The sequence below is a fragment of the Alligator sinensis genome, unplaced genomic scaffold, assembly GCF_000455745.1.
Source record: "Alligator sinensis unplaced genomic scaffold, ASM45574v1 scaffold173_3, whole genome shotgun sequence".
Classification (NCBI taxonomy): Eukaryota; Metazoa; Chordata; order Crocodylia; family Alligatoridae; genus Alligator; species Alligator sinensis.
The window spans coordinates 139257-158152 of record NW_005842076.1 but is presented as its reverse complement, the minus strand read 5'-3'; the positions used below and the strand labels follow the sequence as shown (position 1 = coordinate 158152).

Below are 18896 nucleotides of genomic sequence, written 5' to 3'. Positions count from 1 at the left end.
CAATGTTGCCTTTATTTTTCTTTCGACTTCCCACGTATCTGAAGAAGGACTTTTTCATGGTCCTTGATTCCCATAGCCAGTTTGAGCTTGGTTTCAGCCTTGGCTTTTCTGGTCTGCTCCCTGCAGGTGTGGGCCAGTGAGACATACCCCTCCTTAGCGGTATTTCCTGTCTTCCAACCCTGATGAGCTTCTCTTTGAAGATTAAGGAAGTCCATGCATTCCCTATTGAACCAAGGAGGTCTCTCAGCCCTTTTACTACCTTTTCTATGGGCTGGAATGGACTTCCCTTGTGCATTTAGGATTGTGTCCTTAAGGAGCAACCACTCATCATGGACTCTCCTTTCTGTCAGATCATGATCTCTCAGGGCCTTGACAACCAACCTCCTGAGCTTGTGAAAGTCAGCTTCCCTAAAGTCAAGGATTTCTGTATTGCTGACTGATTTGCCAGCTTTGCGATGGATAGAGAAAGTGATCAACTCGCAATCACTGTCACCAAGCTTTCCTTCAATCCTCATGTTGCTCACTAGATCATCCTCTTTGGCCAGAATGAGATCCAGCAGCGCCTTACCTTGTCGGCTCATAGACTTCTTGAGACAAAGACTAGAGCACTGGTTCCCAACCTTTGGGCATGACCCAAATCAGGGTCTTGGGGGGTCCTCAATAGGGTGACGAAGGGCCCACACATACACGCACACTCACGTGTGCGGCTCGGGAGCAGTGGCAGGTGGGCAGGGTGGGACCACTGAGCACAAAGGGGGCAATGGCAGCTCCCCCGCTCCCACCCCCAGGCCGCTGCCACGCTCTGCTCCCAGCAGCCCCCGCGCCAGGTCGGGAGGTCCTGTTGGTGGCCAATTTAGGGTTGCAGCAAAAAAAAGGTTGAGAAACACTGGACTAGAGTCATTAGCCAGCATACCACATGCCTAGGGTCTGGGGTGATGCCTGCTTGAGCAGCAAAGTGGGGGGCAGGGGGAAGCAAGGCAGACCCTTCTATGCCTGCAGTCTCCCCCAGAGCTCTGGCTAGGAAGAAAAGGGGCAGGGCCAGCCCTGCTCTCTGTAGCAGACAGCTTGGCAGCCCTGGGCTGTGCACCTGGGATGCTGGAGGACTCTAGTTTAACTTAAACCAGGAAGGGGTCTGAGACAGATGTTTCATAAATCAGTTTATGAGTCTGCCTGGGACCTTGAGTACTTACACAGGCAGCTGGCCCCACACTAAAGTTCATGCTGCTCCAGCTTCACCCTACACAAAATAGAAATCACTTTTTGCAAGCCAGGACATCCTGCAATGGCACCTCCAAATTGCAGTGCAGCTATACCCTTTTCTTACTAATGGCCCAACCTGGTTTTGTAACCCCTTGGTAATTGAAAACTGAAGCATACTGGGCTGTTGAACAGCTATAAGCAGAGCAGATATTTTGCCCACATTTACTCAGGACTGAGAGGTCAGGTAGTTTAAGTTAATATTATTATTGTTACTTGATCCCTTTTTATGACATTGCAGCATGAGAATGAGCTTGGCTGTGATGACAGGACAGCTAGAAACACTTCCAACCTTGAAGAGAAGGAAAACGTGGATAACCACTACTTCTACCAAGATGCTAATGCATATGAAATAGTATCTTAAAGGTTTCCACATTTCAAATCATATACAGGGGATCTGACCTTTGCTCATTCTCTCCTCCTCTTTCACTACTTCAGTTTCACTGTAAAAGCTACACAAAAGTAAAGTCATGTTAGTGACTGGCTGCTTTGATCAAAAAGTCAGAAAGAAAATTGGAGCTCTTCCTAGTTTTGCAAAAAGCTTTGTCTGTAATGCCTTTAAACACTTCTCACCAGCACAGCCCAATGGACAAAATTGTAGACTGGTATTTAGGAAGCCTGAGTTCTATTCCCAGCTCAGCTACTGTGTGCTTAGGCAAGTCATTTAGCTCCTTTGTGCCTGAATTTCTCTACAATGGGAATAATATTTACCCAGCTTTGAAAAGCAATTTGAGACTTAGAGATGAAAAGCAATAAATAACCATTTTGTAGCACATATAATCTCTCCCACCTAATGCAATAGGTTAATAACCTAACACAAAAGCCTGGCACAAATACTAAAGGGAAAAAAAAAAAACATTTTCCAAAAACTGTTTTATAAATACTGGTGCTTGTAAGAAATGATAATTTTCTGCCACAACTGAAGTCCTGTGAACAGGAGACAAGCGCAGCACATTATCCTCCCTACTATGGCATGTTTCAATGTTGACCAGGAAGGATCACCATTAGGGCAGCAGAAGAGCTCACTTTTCAAGCCCATTATATCAGGGGCTTCTCTGTTGTAACTGTCAACATGGGTGGCAGTTGCTATAGACTCCAAAGGTGCATTTGGAAATGCCTAGAGACCACTAACTTATTTCATACAAGCTACAGATGATCATTGGATGGCAACAGCTTTTCATCGCTACTAACCTGGCTGCAGTTGAAACAGCAACCCTAGAAGTAAAAGGCTTCTGATCCAAATACCAACCCTCTTAACTGGAACAGTTAATGTTAAGAAACACTCGTACATTTTTTTGAAAGTGCCTTATGCCATAATATTTTCCTCCCACTCATGGCAAACAGCCTACCTGTTTCTTATAATTTCCTGGATCTTTGTACGACCACAGGAAAACTTCTGCTAATCCTACCAGTCTCATGTTCTTTGGTGACTTTTATTCTATCTGCCAAACTAAGCAGTTTTCACTTGGCGCCTTCCTCTGCTCCTTTTTTCTGTGTTCACTGGTGCCCTTTCCAATTTGCAATAACCAGCTTATCAGCTTCCAGTTTGGGTGGGGACCCGTTGTTTTGGCAGACAACAGTAGCTGTAATGAGTGGGTCAGCCTGTAGCAGAAGATGCACTCTACAGACAGCTTCTTTTATAGGAGCATTTAAAAAAAGAGAAGAATTATCTCATGTTATCCAGACATTTTGCAGTTATAAAAGAAATGATCACCTGTTGGAAGAGTCTATAAGTGCAGTTTCACTGCAAGTGAAGAACTGCTAAATGCACTAATTATTAACAAATCATAAAAATGTGGAGTTCACACATTACACAGACTGCTGATAATACGTAGAGCTTGGTTTATGACATCAGTGAGGAACAATTATTTAGACTGTGCATTCTGTGGGCAAGGGACTTTTCCTTCAATATCTATAAGCACTATACCAGAGGTGGGCAAAATGTGGCCTGCCAGGCCATTCTATCTGGCCCACAGGGCCCCTAAAAAATTTAGAAAATTAATATTTATCTGCCCCTGGCTGCCTGTCATGCGGCCCTTGATGGCTTGCCAAAACTTGGTAAGCAGCCCTTCGCCCAAAATAACTGCCCACCCTTGCACTATACCCATCAGTGGCAGTTTGAAGATGATTAGACAGCTGTGCACGTCTGCACAACATATGCTTTGTTGAATGAGCCTTTCCATAATACATACAAACTACGTATTCCCTACCTCCATACTACATGTAACTGATGCCTAGAAAATTACAATATGGACATGAAAGAAGTGATCATTTTCATACCTAATGACACTAAATGAGACAATGGAATTAGGTTAAGGAACCGGCATGTTGTTATGGGTTTACACAAAGCCTGGCGTAAAGTTCCAAGGCACCACAAATAAAAAACAATGAATTAACCAATGTATGGTTTTAAAAAATAATCATGTGCACATTACATTCCTTGTTTCCATCTTACATATTTTAAAAGTTTCCTCGAGATTACCACAGAAAGTGGGTGCATTTAAAATATTTGTGCAAGTTTCAGAAGTAAAGGATTGAGTTACTTTCCAGGAACTGGAGTTTGAGAGGTGTTTTGTGTGTATGTATTTAACTGTGGCTGAACATGCATCTCATGCTCTTGATCTGGGAGACTTGTTTGCCTGCACTAGTGCTAAGTACTGCTCCTCTTGCCTTGCTGCAAGAGTATGAAGGTGTAGAGCACATCCACTAGCCTGTTTCCTCTCAACCATGGAATCCCAGGGTGCCAGACACCCAGGAAGTGGGCTATGGAATGTGCAATGGAATGTTCAAGAGCCAATGCATCTTGAAGAGCTCCAGGTACCATAGGTTACGTAACTTCTCTTTTTCCTTTGAGTGACAGCCCATACAGACATGCCATAGTTGCCAAACCAGGAAATAGTCCATGTGAAAATGGCACCTCAGAAGCTAAGGACTAGTGACTGAAATCCAGCAACTACTTTGCTGAACACAGCATCCCTATCTGTAGGCTTTGAAAAATGCATGGTATTTTGTTCATGTGTAAATAGAGATGGTTACTCTAGAGATGTCCACGATTGATACTTGTTCAGCAATGCTGCCAGTATTGCTTGAAATCTGAGGGAATATTCTGTAATTCTTATGGACTAAGAAATGAGCCAAATGATTTTGTCCTGTGTATGTGAAAGGTTAAGCCACATCTCACATTCGGGGTATGCAGGGTTTCCTCTGTCCTGAGTGCATATGGTTGGGGGAAAAGAAGTGTGGGGTTTAGAGGCAACTCTGTGGCTCCCTTCAGCAGCAAGTTGGGGTATGTTTCTGAAAGATACCTTCTCCAGATGAAAATCTACACATGGATCTACCATTCAGACTTTCTTGCTTGTGATTCTTTCTTGCTTGTTGTGATTCTTATGATCTATTCAGCACAGGGAAGGCCTCACCTGAAGTACTGTGCCCAGTTTTGGGTTCCGTACTTCAAGAAGGATGTGGACAGTTTGGAAAGAGTCCAGCACAGGGCAACAAAAATGATCAGGGGACTGGGAGACCAGACTTATGAGGAAGGGCTGAAAGAACTAAGTTTATTTAGCCTGGAGAAGAGAAAACTGAGGGGGGATTTGATAACATTCTTCAAATACCTGAAAGATGATTATAGAGAGAATGATAAGGGCTTTTCTCCGTGGCTCTAAGGGATTGGACTAGAAGCAATAGACTCAAGCTGCAACAGGGGAAATTTAAGCTGGAAATTAGGAGGAGCTTTCTGACTATGAGAGTAGTCAAGCATTGGAATAGACTACCTAGACATTGTGCAATCTCCATCCTTCAAAAGCAGGTTAGAAAGACATTTGGCTCGGATGGTTTAATCTGGAATGATCTTACTTTGAGCAGGGTGCTGATGAGGTTCCTTCCAGCCCTACAAGCCTTACACCAGCCCTAGTGCTCCTACAATATTCACCAAGAAATGTAGTAGACAACATAATCCCATTGGCTCAAACAGTTCCTCGAGAGCTGCAAGAACCAGATGGCCATCCCTGCTCTAGGAGACGATACTTGAGTGGTCTCAGTTGTGATGGGGAGGCTGATGAGAGTAAGCCCACCAGTGATGCTGAGGGAAGAATGGTCAGGAAGCTCAGTGCCAAACATTGCAGGCCCCAGCTTCAGACTGGGGGTCTCCCAAAGGTTCTGGGTGAGGTTATGTTGAGGATGAATGCATTGAGGATTAATGCTGAGGCTATCTGCCAATGCAACTGAGCTGGAGATTGCAGGAACTGCACACCAGAAGGAGACAGAGGCCTTTTACAGAACCATAAGCATCAACTTGTTAGCTCAATACTCTGCTAACAGGTTAACAAAACCCTGGGGCACTCAAGCTGCCTCAGGTACTACTTTGTAGAGAGCCAAAGCAGGGGTTGAGATCTCCTCACAGAGGAGTATTTAATAGTGGACCTACCTATCAAATTCTGCATGCCCTATAACTTATCAAACTATACCTCCCCATCTGATTTGAACACAGATGAAGATTTGTAGGCTAAGAAGCCCAACCAAACACCTTTGGGCATTTTAGGAGACATGCCAAAGGGAACTCAGAGTTCATGGATCTGATACAGACCTAATCAATTTGCTCAGGAGATCTATTTGTAGCCCTCCTCCCTGTCTTTTTGGGGAAGAACTTGTTGGTCTTCAGGAGGTAAAGGACTAGCAGGCAGAGCATTTTCCTGGGATGTGGAATTCTTTCTGGCAGCAGAAACCCTTGGAGTATCCAACATTCCCTGGAATAGTTCAGTTTTATGAAGGGCAATACTTTAATCCAAGGAACTTCAAGGACATCATTGTGGATCCAAAAAATATATATATATTTTATTAGAAAATAACAGCTTGCTAGTGGGCACCAGGGAAAAAAAACTAACCTATCTAAAATTAAAGGAATTAAGTATTTGATCAAGAAGTTACCTCTTGAGCCAAGAGACAGCTGAGACGAATTGTGACACAATGTCTTCTGGTCCTTGATGCTTTCAGTGCAAGATGAGGAGCATCAGGGACCCTGTGCAGGTACTGGTGGTCAAGAGTCTTTGAGCTAGTATATCAGGAGTATGTGCTGCCCCCAGTAAGCTCTGCTTATGGACAATCAGGACAAGTTTCCATTCCATTCAAATTCTCTATACCAGGAGTTTTCAACCTTGTTGGATAAGTGTACCCCGGCGGCCAGACACAGAGCAGTGTACCCCCGGCAGCCGGATGCAGAGCGGGGGGATGGGGTCGCGTGACGGCCGGATGCCGAGCAGGGGGGGTGGCGGCAGCCACCGTGTGTGACCTTCCCATGCTCCCCGTGTCCAGCCGGGCGGGCAGCACCTGCATGGTGCATGGCAGCACTCCATCCCCACCTGTGCGTACCCCCTAGGGCCTTCTTAAGTACCCCCGGGGGTACATGCACTCCTGGTTGACAACTGCTGCTCTATACATCAAATAGGGAGTAATTGTGGAATTAGAATGAAATCTGCAATTTTGTCTGTGGTATGGAATATATTCTGTAGTCCTTGCTTCTGATAGAGAATGAACAAAAAAACAGAGTACGATAACATGAGATATGATAAGGGGCACATCTCTACTAGCCTCAGCTTATTTAAGGGATCCATTTACCATATAAGAGAAAACCCAAAATTTTCAATTTACAGTGCTTTACGGAGCGGCAATATCAAAGGCAGGTCCTGGATATAATAGACAATACTGGTCAAATTGCTTCTTTCTGCCTGGCACTCAGTAAACAGAGTAGCCACTATTGAGTTCTAACCTCTTGTCATGCAGCAACACTGAGTCAACAATCCACTCTCATGGCTTAATGCTTTTGATGTTTACTTTGTTCTTTCTATAGTTCAAAAGAAAGCACTAATGCACCAGTCCTCTTACCAAATACAATCTTAATCCCAGAATCCTGAGCCTTTTGCTGTTGGCCAGTTAAATCTGTTAAGACGAAAGGATTTGATCAAGCTTTACATAACAACACAGAAGTTAAATCCAGCTTCTTTCTGGACTGCTAAGAGAGTTCTTTTTATCTTTGCTGCTCAGACGGCTTTAAAAAAAAAAAGGTAATGAACTTGGCTATGTAAAACAAAATAAGGAATTCAATTATTTCTCTTATTGCCACTTTGTCTTTTTAGTGAGACTCTTCTGAAGAACTAAGATTTATTCTCCAATCAAAGCTCTGTGTGAACGGTACGAATCTCCCTTAACCTAAAAGGACTGTTATCACCTGCTGTGCTTTTACTACAAATCCAAGAAATGCTGAGTTTTCATTAGGAATTTTCTTGATTAAAAAAAAGTGCTAGCTAACATATGTGCTGTAGGTCAGAGCAAAACCATGAACATTTGTGATGAACTATATGGCTACCTGAAAAGGACTAGATCAGGGGTTTTCAACCTTTTTTAATAAGTGTACCCCGGAGGCTGGATGGGGGGGAAGGAAGGGGGAGGGGGACCAAATGCGGAGAGGCAGTGCGGGGTGGTGAATGGCAGCAGCAGCTACTGCCGCATGCAAGCTTCCCACTCCACCCCCAACCAGACAGGCGGCACCTGTGCGGCCCACAGAGGGACGCCGCTGCCCTCGCCCTGCCCCGGCCCTGCTCCTGGGAGGCAGCAGCATGGCGTGGTGGGTGGCAACGCTCCGTCTCCACCCTCGCATGCCCCCATACCCCCTAGGGCCTTCGCAAGTACCCCCAGGGGTACACATACCCCCGGTTGACAACCCCTCAACTGGATGAATGAATATACAGCACCATAAAACAGATTAGCCTCCACTGGAATGACACACCCATTTATGGATTTATCCCAGCCACAGTAGGTATTAAGAGAGGGAAAATGGTTTACTGGTTAACCGCCTGTCAGATGCTTGGGAGATCCTGCCTTGCCACAGACTTGTGTAACCTTACTCAAATCACTCAGCTCTTCTGTGCCTTAAATCCCCACCTGTGAAGGAGACTCAGCACCTCTCTCCCATACCCAAGGATAAATACTTTAAAGATTACAGGATGCTCAGAGCATAGCATGGGGTGTGGTGGGGGGCACACAAAATAGTTTTGGTGGAAAAATAGATTTACCCACCTAACGTAAGAACTGCTAATGTACATGGACATTCCTGTGTAGAAACCAGTTAAAAGTGGCTGGCAGTTTACTTCCATACGACACAAGTTCTCACCTGTGTGGTAACCATGTTCTAGACTGATGTTGGAGGTTTACCAAGTAGGGGTTGCTTCAATATTGTTCTAGATAATAGACCTGCGAGAAGCAGTGCAGGGGAACTGAAAAATCTGAATGCATTTTGAGTGAACACATTTTTGGTGCCTTGCATTACATTTAATCCAATTATTAATTTCATGTCAATGACTATGCTCCAGGGAATAGAATTGTTACTAGTGCAAAACGTTGTCACTAGCGTAATTGTTACTAGTGCTAGAGTGGGAGGAATCTACTTTCTTTTATAAAGACACTGCTTCCCAGATGAACCAATAAGCTGAACAAATAAGCACTGAAAAAAGCAGTTACCTACTTTTCGGTTGGAGGGGTAACAGGGCAACATTCTCCCTCAACTCCAATGACAGAGAAAGGACCACCTGCTGAGGTTTAAATCCTGCCCTTGCTACTCAATCTGTCCATAAAAATGAGGCAAGCTAGTAGTAATAATGTGAAACTGCTCATTTTGGCACTTAGTTGCAATGACAGAAATTATAATAGTCTAGAAGTGCCAAGAACAGTTTTACACTCTAGTAAAGAAACCTGCTGCTGGCTAAAATGTCACACCCCTAGCTGTTATGTTTGTTATCCAGTACAAATGCCACAAAACAAAAACAAAATGATGAGGTAATGAGCAAAAGGTAGAACTGTGTCTTATACGCCATAAAATAAAGAAACAAAGAGATGATGAGACATCCTGTGAATTAAATTATTTGCTTTACAGGCATTTAATACCCAGCATAAATTGACTTTTACTATAATTCTGACTATTAAGAAATCAACAACATTTTCCGACTGTTACCACAAGTATCTCCAGTTATAAGCAGAAGGGAAAATCCACAGCAAATATCAGTCTCCCGTGTGTGGTAACTGTTACCAAATGCTGATTTAATAATGGCAATTATATCATATTATTTTGTATTTTGCCATAGACCAGAGGCACCAGCTAAGATTGGAATCCTAATATAATAAGAACACAGTAAGAAATAATCTTTGCCATGAAAGGTTTACAACCTAAATAAGTGAGAGAGATGAAGAATACAAGGAATGAAGTACAGTTAAATCCATTTACAGGTGTTTGTTATCTGACGTAAACAGACAAACTGGATAGCAGGATTGAAGTCTTGGACTTCGAAAATGCAAATTTCAACAAGCTTAGGTCACTAGTAGGGCAAGTGCTGCTGGACCAGGGACCAAAGGCAAAAGGTATGCACAAACAGTGGTTGTTCCTTAAGGACACAATCCTTGAAACACAAAGGAAGTCCATTCCCAGGTGGAAAAAAAGTGAACAGAAGAGCTGGGAAACCCTCTTGGCTAAACAGGGAAATCATGGTCCCCTTAAGAAAGAAGAAAGAGGCTTATAAACAATGGAAGCTCGGGGCAGGCCCCAGGGAGGACTATTCCATGATGGCCCGCATTTGCAGGGAATGGATAAGACAGGCTTAAGCGGCAACCAAACTTAGATTAATAACGGGAATCAAAGACAACAAGAACTCCTTCTTTAGGTGCATAGGGAACAGGAGGAAAATAAATGGGAGTGTGGGGCCATTGCTCAACAACTCAGGAGAACTGGTTACTGGTACCCAGGAGAAAGATAAACTCCTGAATGACTACTTCGCCTCAGTCTTTCACCAGACCACGGGGAAAACCACAGCAGGTAGAGTAGAGGATGAGCACGGTAGGAATAATCACTTTCCTACTACTGCTGCAGAATTGGTGTATGACCAATTAAAAAAAATTAGACGTATACAAGTCAGTAGGACCAGATGATCTTCATCCAAGAGTGCTGAAGGAGCCAGCTTGAAGTCACTGCACAATCCCTGACAAAACTCTTCCACAACTCGTGGCACTCTGGAGAAGTCCCTCAGGACTGGAAGAGGGCCAGTGTTGTGCCCATCAACAAGAAGGGCAGGAGGGAGGACCCAGGTAACTATAGGCCAGTCAGCCTAACTTCCATCCTAGGGAAAAATCTTAGAAAAGTTCATCAAAGAATCTATCTGCAACAAGCTTGAAAAGGTAAGATTCTGAATAACAGCCAACAAGGCTTCATCACAGGCAGGTCTTGCCTTACCAACCTCATCTCCTTCTATGACCAGGTAACTCGCCATCTGGACATGAGAGAGCAGGTTGACATTGTATACCTTTGCTTTCAAAAGGCCTTTGATCTAGTATCCCGTGATGTCCTCGTGAAAAAATTGAAGGATTGTGGGCTTAACTCCAAGATAGTCAGGTGGGTGAGAAACTGGCTGCAGGGTAGGACCCAGAGAGTTGTAGTGAACATATCTGTGTCACCCTGGCGAGAAGTGGGCAGTGGTGTCCTGCAGGGGTCGGTGCTTGGTCCAGTACTTTTCAACATCTCTATTAATGATTTGGATGTGGGGGTGAAGAGCTCACTGGCCAAGTTCTTGGACAACACCAAGTTATTGGGGGGGGGAAATCACATTTGAAGATAGGCTACAGATACAGTGGGACCTAGACAGGCTAGCAAGTTGGGCACATCAGAAGCTGAAGTTCAATGTTGAGAAATGTAAAGTGCTCCACCTCAGGATGAGCAACTCCCAACGTACCTACAGGCTTGGTGGCACTAAACTGACTAGCACCATGAATGAAAGGGACTTGGGGGTAATAATAGACCACAGTATGAATGAGCTGGCAGTACGATGCTGTAGCCCGTAGGGCAAATAAGACTCTGACATGCATCAATTGATGCATCTCCAGCAAAACCAAGGACGTGATTCTTCCACTCTGCTCAGCACTGGTGAGACCGCAGCTGGAGTACTACATCCAGTTCTGGGCACCACACTTTAACAAGGACATGGACAAGCTTGAGAGAGTCCAAAGAAGAGCTACCTGTATGATCAGGTCTTAAAAGGCAAGCCATACGAGGAAAGGCTGAGGAATCTGGGACTCTTCAGCCTAAGGAAAAGAAGGCTGAGAGGGGACCTGGTAGCAGCCTACCGCTACACTAAGGAAATACATCAAGGGCTCAGGAGGTGAGCATCCCTCAGTGGTGAAAGAACAGGTTAGGGACTACTAAGAAAAGATGGACATGTACAAGTCCATGGGGCCAGATGGGATGCACCCAAAGATGCTGAGGGAGTTGGCTGATGTGACTGCAGAGCCATTGGCCATTATCTTTAAAAACTCATGGTGATCAGGAGAGGCTCCCAGTGATTTACTTGCAGCAGGATGGTGCAGCGGAAGCGTGTTGGGCCTGTAACCCAGAGGTCTATGGATTCAAACCATCCTCTGCTAAATATCTCCTTAACTGCTCCAGTGGGGCAATTGGTTAGTACATGGTACTTATACAGCAGTACTTGGGTGAGCTATGCTGAGGTTGTGAGTTTGATTCTCACCCGGAGCAGGAATTTTATTGTAGGGAGGGTAGTTTTCCAGCCAGTGTTTTCTCAGGAAGAACTTCTTCACAGTAAGGGTGGCCAGAATTTGGAATGGGCTTCCAAGGCAGGTGGTGTTCTCCCCTACCTCGGGGGTCTTTAAGAGAAGGCTGGATAGGCATCTGGCTGGGGTCATCTGACACCAGCCCTCTTTCCTCTGCCCAGGCAGGGGATTGGACTCAATGATCTGTTGAGGTCCCTTCTGACTTTCACTCATAGATTCATAGAAGCTAGAAAGGGCAAACATAGTGCCCATATTTAAAAAACAGAAAGAGGAGGGTCCAGGGAACTACAGACCAATCAGCTTCACCTCAGTCCCTGGAAAGATCATGGAGCAGCACGCGCACAGCCAACCTGGCAGCATGGAGAGCAGCGCCCAGCTGATACGTCTGTTGGAGGGGAAGGTAGTGGGGAGGGGGGGCAGACGGTGCTGCGAGGGGCTTATCCAGGAGGCGTGACGGGGAGCACAGTTAGACCCGGCTAGACAAAGCTTTGGCTGGGATGATCTAGTTGGGGATGGTCCTGCTTTGAGCAGGGGGTTTGACTAGATGACCTCCAGAGGTCCCTTCCAACCCTAACTTCCAATGATTCTATGGGATTGTTCCATCCTAAATGCAAGACTTTGCACTTCTCCTTATTGAGCCTCGTGAGATTTCTTTTGGTCCAATTCTCCAACTCAGTCTCTCTGGCCACATCCAGACGAGCACGGTCGTGCGGTATGTGGCACCGAAGGCACATCTGTGACATACCACACTTCAGTTATCCTCTGTGCTGCAAGACAGCAACATGGAGGGTTTGTTTTTTTTAAAAAGCCACAGGGAAATAAAATGAAGCAGCACATACATGAGCAGTGCCCAACGCTCAAAAGCAGAGCTGGGCTGCTTGGAGCTGCATTGTGGCTGCCGGCCAGACTGCACGGCAGAATCACCACTGCTGCAGCCCCAAGCGGTTCCCAGGACCCCAGGTAAGGCTGCTGAGGCCAACACTGGCACCTCTACCACCCCCAAGGTAAGTTGCCATGTGCCAGAGTGCACATGGCACAGGGGATCCCTGGGGACAGTTAGCAGTGGTTCAAGGTGCACCACCACCTGTTGTCCCCATGGGCCCAAATGTCCATACAACGTGTGGATGCAGTCTCTGAATCCTAGCCCTACCCTCCAGCATATCTACTATTCCCCTCAGCTTGGTGTCACCTGTAAACTTGCTGAGAGTGCACTCCATTCCATCTTCCAGATCGCAGATAAAGTTACTGAATGAAACTGGCCCCAGGACCAACCACTCGGCACTCCACTTGATACAGGCTGCCAACTTGACATCAAGCCAATGACTAATACTTTCTGAGCCCTATGATCCAGTCAGTTTTCTATCCACCTTAGAGACCACTCATTTAACCCATGCTTCCTTAGGTTGCTTGTGCAAATGTCATGGAAAATCATGTAGCCCAGGTGCACCCATGGTATGTACTCCCCTTTCTGATTGAAGAGGACTGGCAGCAGGCAGGGGTGCTGTGGGAGAGAACTGCAGGCTGAGCGCAGTCTCCCCGCTCCCTATAGAGCCAGGCCAGGACAATATTAAACTATATACAAATGTATTAATATTTACAGGGAACCTTAAAAGATAAATGTTAATATAAAACTGATACATATATTTACATATAATATAGGACTAATAACATTGTTTCTCTACAATGGATGACCACAACTGGGATTCAGGTAAGTTACAAGTAAACACAGGTAAGTAATGGGGAAGAGTCCTAGCAGGACCTGTAATGTAAAATATAGATTTTACATTCTAATGGTAGTTTTCTTATGGATACGGGAGAACACAATTCACAGAATACAATATCACAAAACATAAAATACAATATCACAAATTATAAGGCACATAATCATAGAAATAACCTTAAACCATGAAAAGGGTCTCCAAGGCCCCCGCCACATTTCTGGGGCCTGGATTATGCTCTAGTGACCCGTGAGGGAAGAACTTATTGCCCCTTGGGCCTCACACCAAGCCCTCTAGGCAGCCCACAAACTCAGAAAAGACCCTCCCTGAACCTCCTCTCCAGGAACCCCTTTCTAGCCAAGAAGGACTCCCCCTCCCCTGTGGGAACCCTATTCCCCAGCAACTCACAAATCTGATGCCAAGGTGGGGGTCCTCGTCCCCTCAGGTGAGTGGCTCCTTGTTCAGAGAAGGCTCTGGAACCTCGGGCTCCTCCTGGGCCACCCCCCGTTCAGAGCCTTGAGCGTTGTCACATGCTCTTGGGGGCTTTGGCCTCCAACCCTGAGCAAGGGCCCAGACCACTTTGCAGGGGGTGCGAATCAGGGCGACCGCCCTGGGTCCCGCACTGTGGGGGGTGAAGCAGCGGCACTGCAGAGCTGGGCAGAACGTTGGCTCCATGTCCAGCGTCTTGCTCCCCCTCCCCTCCTCCAATGCCACTGCCGGCATCGGCAGCAGCAGCTTCTTTGGGTCTGGGGCTGCTTAGGTCAGCCCTGCCCATGCCCCCCAGACTGTGCGCAGGGCAGGGGTGTTCTACAGGCTCATGCTCCCTGCCCTGCTGCCCTCCCCCAGGCCTCCACAGCACAGCATGTGCAACCGGGCATTGCAGGGCACAGTGGGATCATGCAGGAAAACTGCTTGCCTCTGTGAGCTCCATGCTGTCCTGGCAAGGCCAGGGGTAAGCGGGAAGTGGGGGAGGCTTTTAAATTTTAATTATTTTGGGGAATTTGTAATTTTTCAGAGAATTTGTAATTTTTTTTTTTTTTAATCAGGGAAAACGAGGATCCCTCCTAATCACCATCTTCTTCAAGTGCTTAGAAATGGATTCCTTGAGTACCTACTTCATGATTTTTCCAGGGACTGAGATGAGGCTAACTGGTCTGTAGTTTCCCAGATCTTCCTTCCCCTTTTTAAAGATAGGCACTATAGGCCCCCTTTTCCAATCATCTAGGACCTCTCCTGATGACCATGAATTTTCAAAGATGATGGCCATCAGCTCTGCAATCACATTGACCAACTCCCTCAGCACCCTTGGATGCATTGCATCTGGCCCCAGGAAGTTGTATACATCTAGCTTTTCTAAACAGTCCCTAACCTGTTCTTTTGCTACTGTTGGCTGCTCACCTCCTCCCCAAACTGTACTGCCAGGTACAGTAGTCTGGGAGCTAACCTTGCTTGCGAAAACTGAGGTGAAAAAGACATTGAGTACTTCAGCCATTTTCTGCATCATCTTGCACTAGGTTGCCTCCCCTATTGTAATCGAACCACTTTCCCCCTGATCTTCCTCTTGTTGCTGACGTACCTGTAGAAACCCTTCTTGTTACTCTTCATGTCTCTTGCTAGCTTCAACTCCAGTTGTGCTTTGGTCTTCCTGCTTTCATCCCTGCATGCCCAAAAAATACTCCTCCCTAGTTGTCTGTCCAAGTTTCCACTTCTTGTAATCTTGCTTCTGGTGTTTTAGCTCACTGAAAATTCTCTGCTAAGACAAGCTGGTTTTTCTGCCATACTTCCTAGTCTTCCTATGCATCAGGGTGGTTTGTTCCTGAGCCCTCAGTAAAATTTATCTACAGTACAGCTCTCCTGGACTCCTCCCCCCTTAGTCTGGCCTCCCAGGGGATCCTACCCATGAGTTTCCCGAGTGAGTTGAAGTCTGCTTTTCTGAAGTTTAGAGTCCTTACTCTGTTCTTTCCTCTTTTCCTTAGGATCCTGAACTCAATCATCTCATGGTTGTTGCTGCCCAAGTTGCCATCCACTACTACATTTCCCCCCCCCCCCCCCCCCTTTTTTTTTTTTTTACCATGAATGATTTTCCAAGCCCCAGTCCAGTACTCTAGTACAAGAACATCCACTCTACAGGTTGCCTTTACAGTTTTTCCAAAAGTTAAACTCACCTACATGCATGTCTGGCATGATCTATATACTTAAAAAAATAAAAATCAGAGCTACTATAGTCCACAACATGAGTTGCAACGTAGCTAATATAGCTACAGTTCACTGAACCTCAGATTTTAATTTCATAAAACACAGCTTACTTTTTTTTTTAGAAATAAAAGCTAAAAATGAAAGTTTAAGCTGATGCATTAAAACAAAATTCTTTCCAGCAATTTCGTCATAGTTTTCTGTAGCAGTGTCTTGCCTACACTCAAAAGAATGAGACAGCCCCTGCTTTACTCTGGTAAGGGTCTAATATTACAAATTGTTTGATTTCCAGCCTTAGCCTACCAATGCAGACCAATCGTTTAGATGCCTCCTCTGCTATAAATCAAAGCAACAGGTTCGGGATAGAGTTTAAAACGTTGTTCCCTGTCCCTTATGAATAAAGATGCTCCAAGAAACATCCATTAACATTTCTTAGAAAAAAAGCAAGAGAAGACTAAGAACCTAATCTCAGGAAGAAGTATGTAAGGAAATCTTACCAGACTAACAGATCAGTGTAATAAGGATCATAATTGCAGAACCTATAATTTACAAGTATGATAATTCTGGTATCCTCCTTTCCACCAAGACATAAAGACCTATGTGATAACATAGGTAATCATCTTGACAAACAGCTCTTGGGTTACTGATGTAACTCACATCCTTGCCACCTTTTGCTGTTGAATTCATGTTATGCAACAGTTATGCAGAGTTGGGTCTGGTCACAAGGGAGAACCATAAACAACATGAACATGCCAATTAGGGCTGTGCAAAGCTTTGGTTGTTGATTTGATTCGGCAGAGATTCAGCCCGATTCAGTGGCCGACTCTCCAAATCCAAATCAAATCAGGAGACCCTTTAATCTCTCTGAATTGAATCGGAACCCTCTGAATTGAGTCAGAGAGATTCGACGATTCAGACATAGACACAGCTTTAAAATGTTTTTTCTACATACCTCAAGGTACCAGGTGGCTTGTGAATGCTGAGATGCTGGGGTGGATGGAGTGTCCCACAGGAGCATGGGAGGCTCCCCAGTGTACTCGGCAGCAGACCCAGAAGTGGACCAGAAGCGCTTCTGATCCACTTCCGGGTCTGCTGGGGAACGTGCAAGGGGTGGGAGCACACAGGGCGACTAGCACCTCCTGGGTATGGGGGGGCACCCAGGGTCCCCCTGTGGCCAATCACTGAGCCGGGGGGGGGGGGGGCAGCAGCTCCCCTGTGCACTCAGCAGTGGACCCAGAAGTGGACCAAAAGTACTTCCGGTCCACTTCCGGGTTCGCCACCAAACACATGGGGGGCCCCCCCGTGCTCCTGTGGTATGCTCCATCCACCTCACCATCACACCTGGTACCTCAAGGTATGTAGAAAAAATATTTAAAGCTGTCTCTATGGCCGAATTGCTGATTCTCTGAATCGGCATCGAATCTTCAGATTCAGATTCGGCCAAATCGAATTGGGACAGTGATCCAAATCAACAAATCACTGTCCCCAATTCGGGCCAAATCTGAATCGAATATGGCCTGTTGCGCACACCCCTAATGCCAATGTGAAATGAAATCTTCCCTCTGAATAAGCACTGAGCAATCCCAGATACACTGTTAAAAGACCTACAACTTCTAATAGCAAATGTATGAGCTTGGCATTCCAGTCTTAAGGGCCTCTTCCACTGGAGCTTTCCAAGCACCTGTAGGCAGTATTTATCTCTCTCTTTTTCAGAGCAAGAGATTCAACTATAATTTCAATCATAGGTGCTGACTTTTATATTTGCTGGGGGAGGAGGGCAGCCCAAGATGATTCCCCCTCCTAGCAGCATAGCTGGAGCAGAGCCAAACGGGGCCCATGGGGGCACAGGGGGCAGAGCCCATGGGAGCATAGGGGTGCCAGTGGGCTGCCCACTGTGACCACGGGGTTCCCTGCCCTGCACCAGCTGTGCTGCCATAGTGAGGTGCCCCCTGACCACTCATGCTGCCACCCCCGCTGCTCCTGCAGGAGCAGGGGGCACCTCACCACATGGAAGCACAGCTGGCGCAGGGCTCCCAGGGGGAGGGCATCAGAGTGGGGAGCCCCAAGACCGCAGCAGGCAGCTGCATCTGTCCTCACCCCACACACAAATCTAGGGGACACATGCCCTCCATGCCCCCCTTCCTGAGATTGTGCGCAGCAGCAAGAGCTGTACCCCCACCCCCACCCCAGATAAGCCATCCATGGCTCTGTCCTGCTCCCCACCCCAGCCCTGAGCCCCATACCTGACCCTGGCAGGGCAGCACCCTCAGGCCCAGCCCCTGCCCCACTCCTCCCCTTACCATGGGAGCCTCAATCTGATTCCCTCCCCCCGAACCTGAAGAGAAATAGTCTCCACTTCCTTGTGTCTGAGCAAGCTTCTTTAGTTAGTATTGAGTTGAGCATAGACTTTGGTCTCTACACTATTACTGAATAGCAGTGGTAGATTCAGGAGGAATACAAATATATGGACTATCCCCCTCCTTATTAGCTACAATAGACAATAATGGGCTACCTGCCACTGTTTACATTTTAACCTGCTTTTTAACTCAGACAGAATTTCCCCAACAGGTCTTAGAATTAACTAAGAAGAAAAATTCTTTAAGTACCTTCCAGATGAAAGTGTTCATCACCAATTGTCTCTCTGTAGCCTTCACCAGATGGATCCTGTACAAATAAAAGGTACAAAGAAAAAACAGATGATTTAATGACATGTTTACTATCTACAAAACACTGAAACATTAATGAGACATGTATTTTGTTGCCAAAGTAATTGTAAGCATTGTTAGAAGGAAAAAGATCTCTCTTCAAAAAAAAAAAAACATAATCCCTTTCACTACAGGTGCTTATGTGGTGTAGTTCGTTATTTTTGAATACCGTTAACATGTTTTTGGGCACCAGTTTAAAGTGAAGAATAGAGTGTACCTGGAGAAAAGTTAATATTCAAATTAATTTACAGAGCAGATTAATATTTAGCATTTCAATGTTCTGTAAATCAACCAAGATAAAAATCACCATGAAATATCAGTTATAAAAGAGAAATAAACCCCTTCCTTTCCACAGAGGAATGCTGCAGTTTGATTCTACCACAAAGAACTCTTCTTTCATATAGCAGAGATGCGGGGGGGGGGGGGG

The 18896-nt window shown here is 45.7% G+C and overlaps 1 protein-coding gene across 2 annotated transcripts in view; it reads right to left on the bottom strand.

Moving 5' to 3' along the window:
* Positions 1 to 18896, bottom strand: part of NKD1 (naked cuticle homolog 1) — a 170590-nt gene that overhangs the window by 49377 nt on the left and 102317 nt on the right. For both annotated transcript variants that reach the window (XM_006023699.3, XM_014520002.2), the window contains exon 2: positions 18371 to 18428. In XM_006023699.3, coding sequence (XP_006023761.2) covers positions 18371 to 18428 — 58 coding nt within the window. The remainder of the gene's footprint in view (positions 1 to 18370; positions 18429 to 18896) is intronic.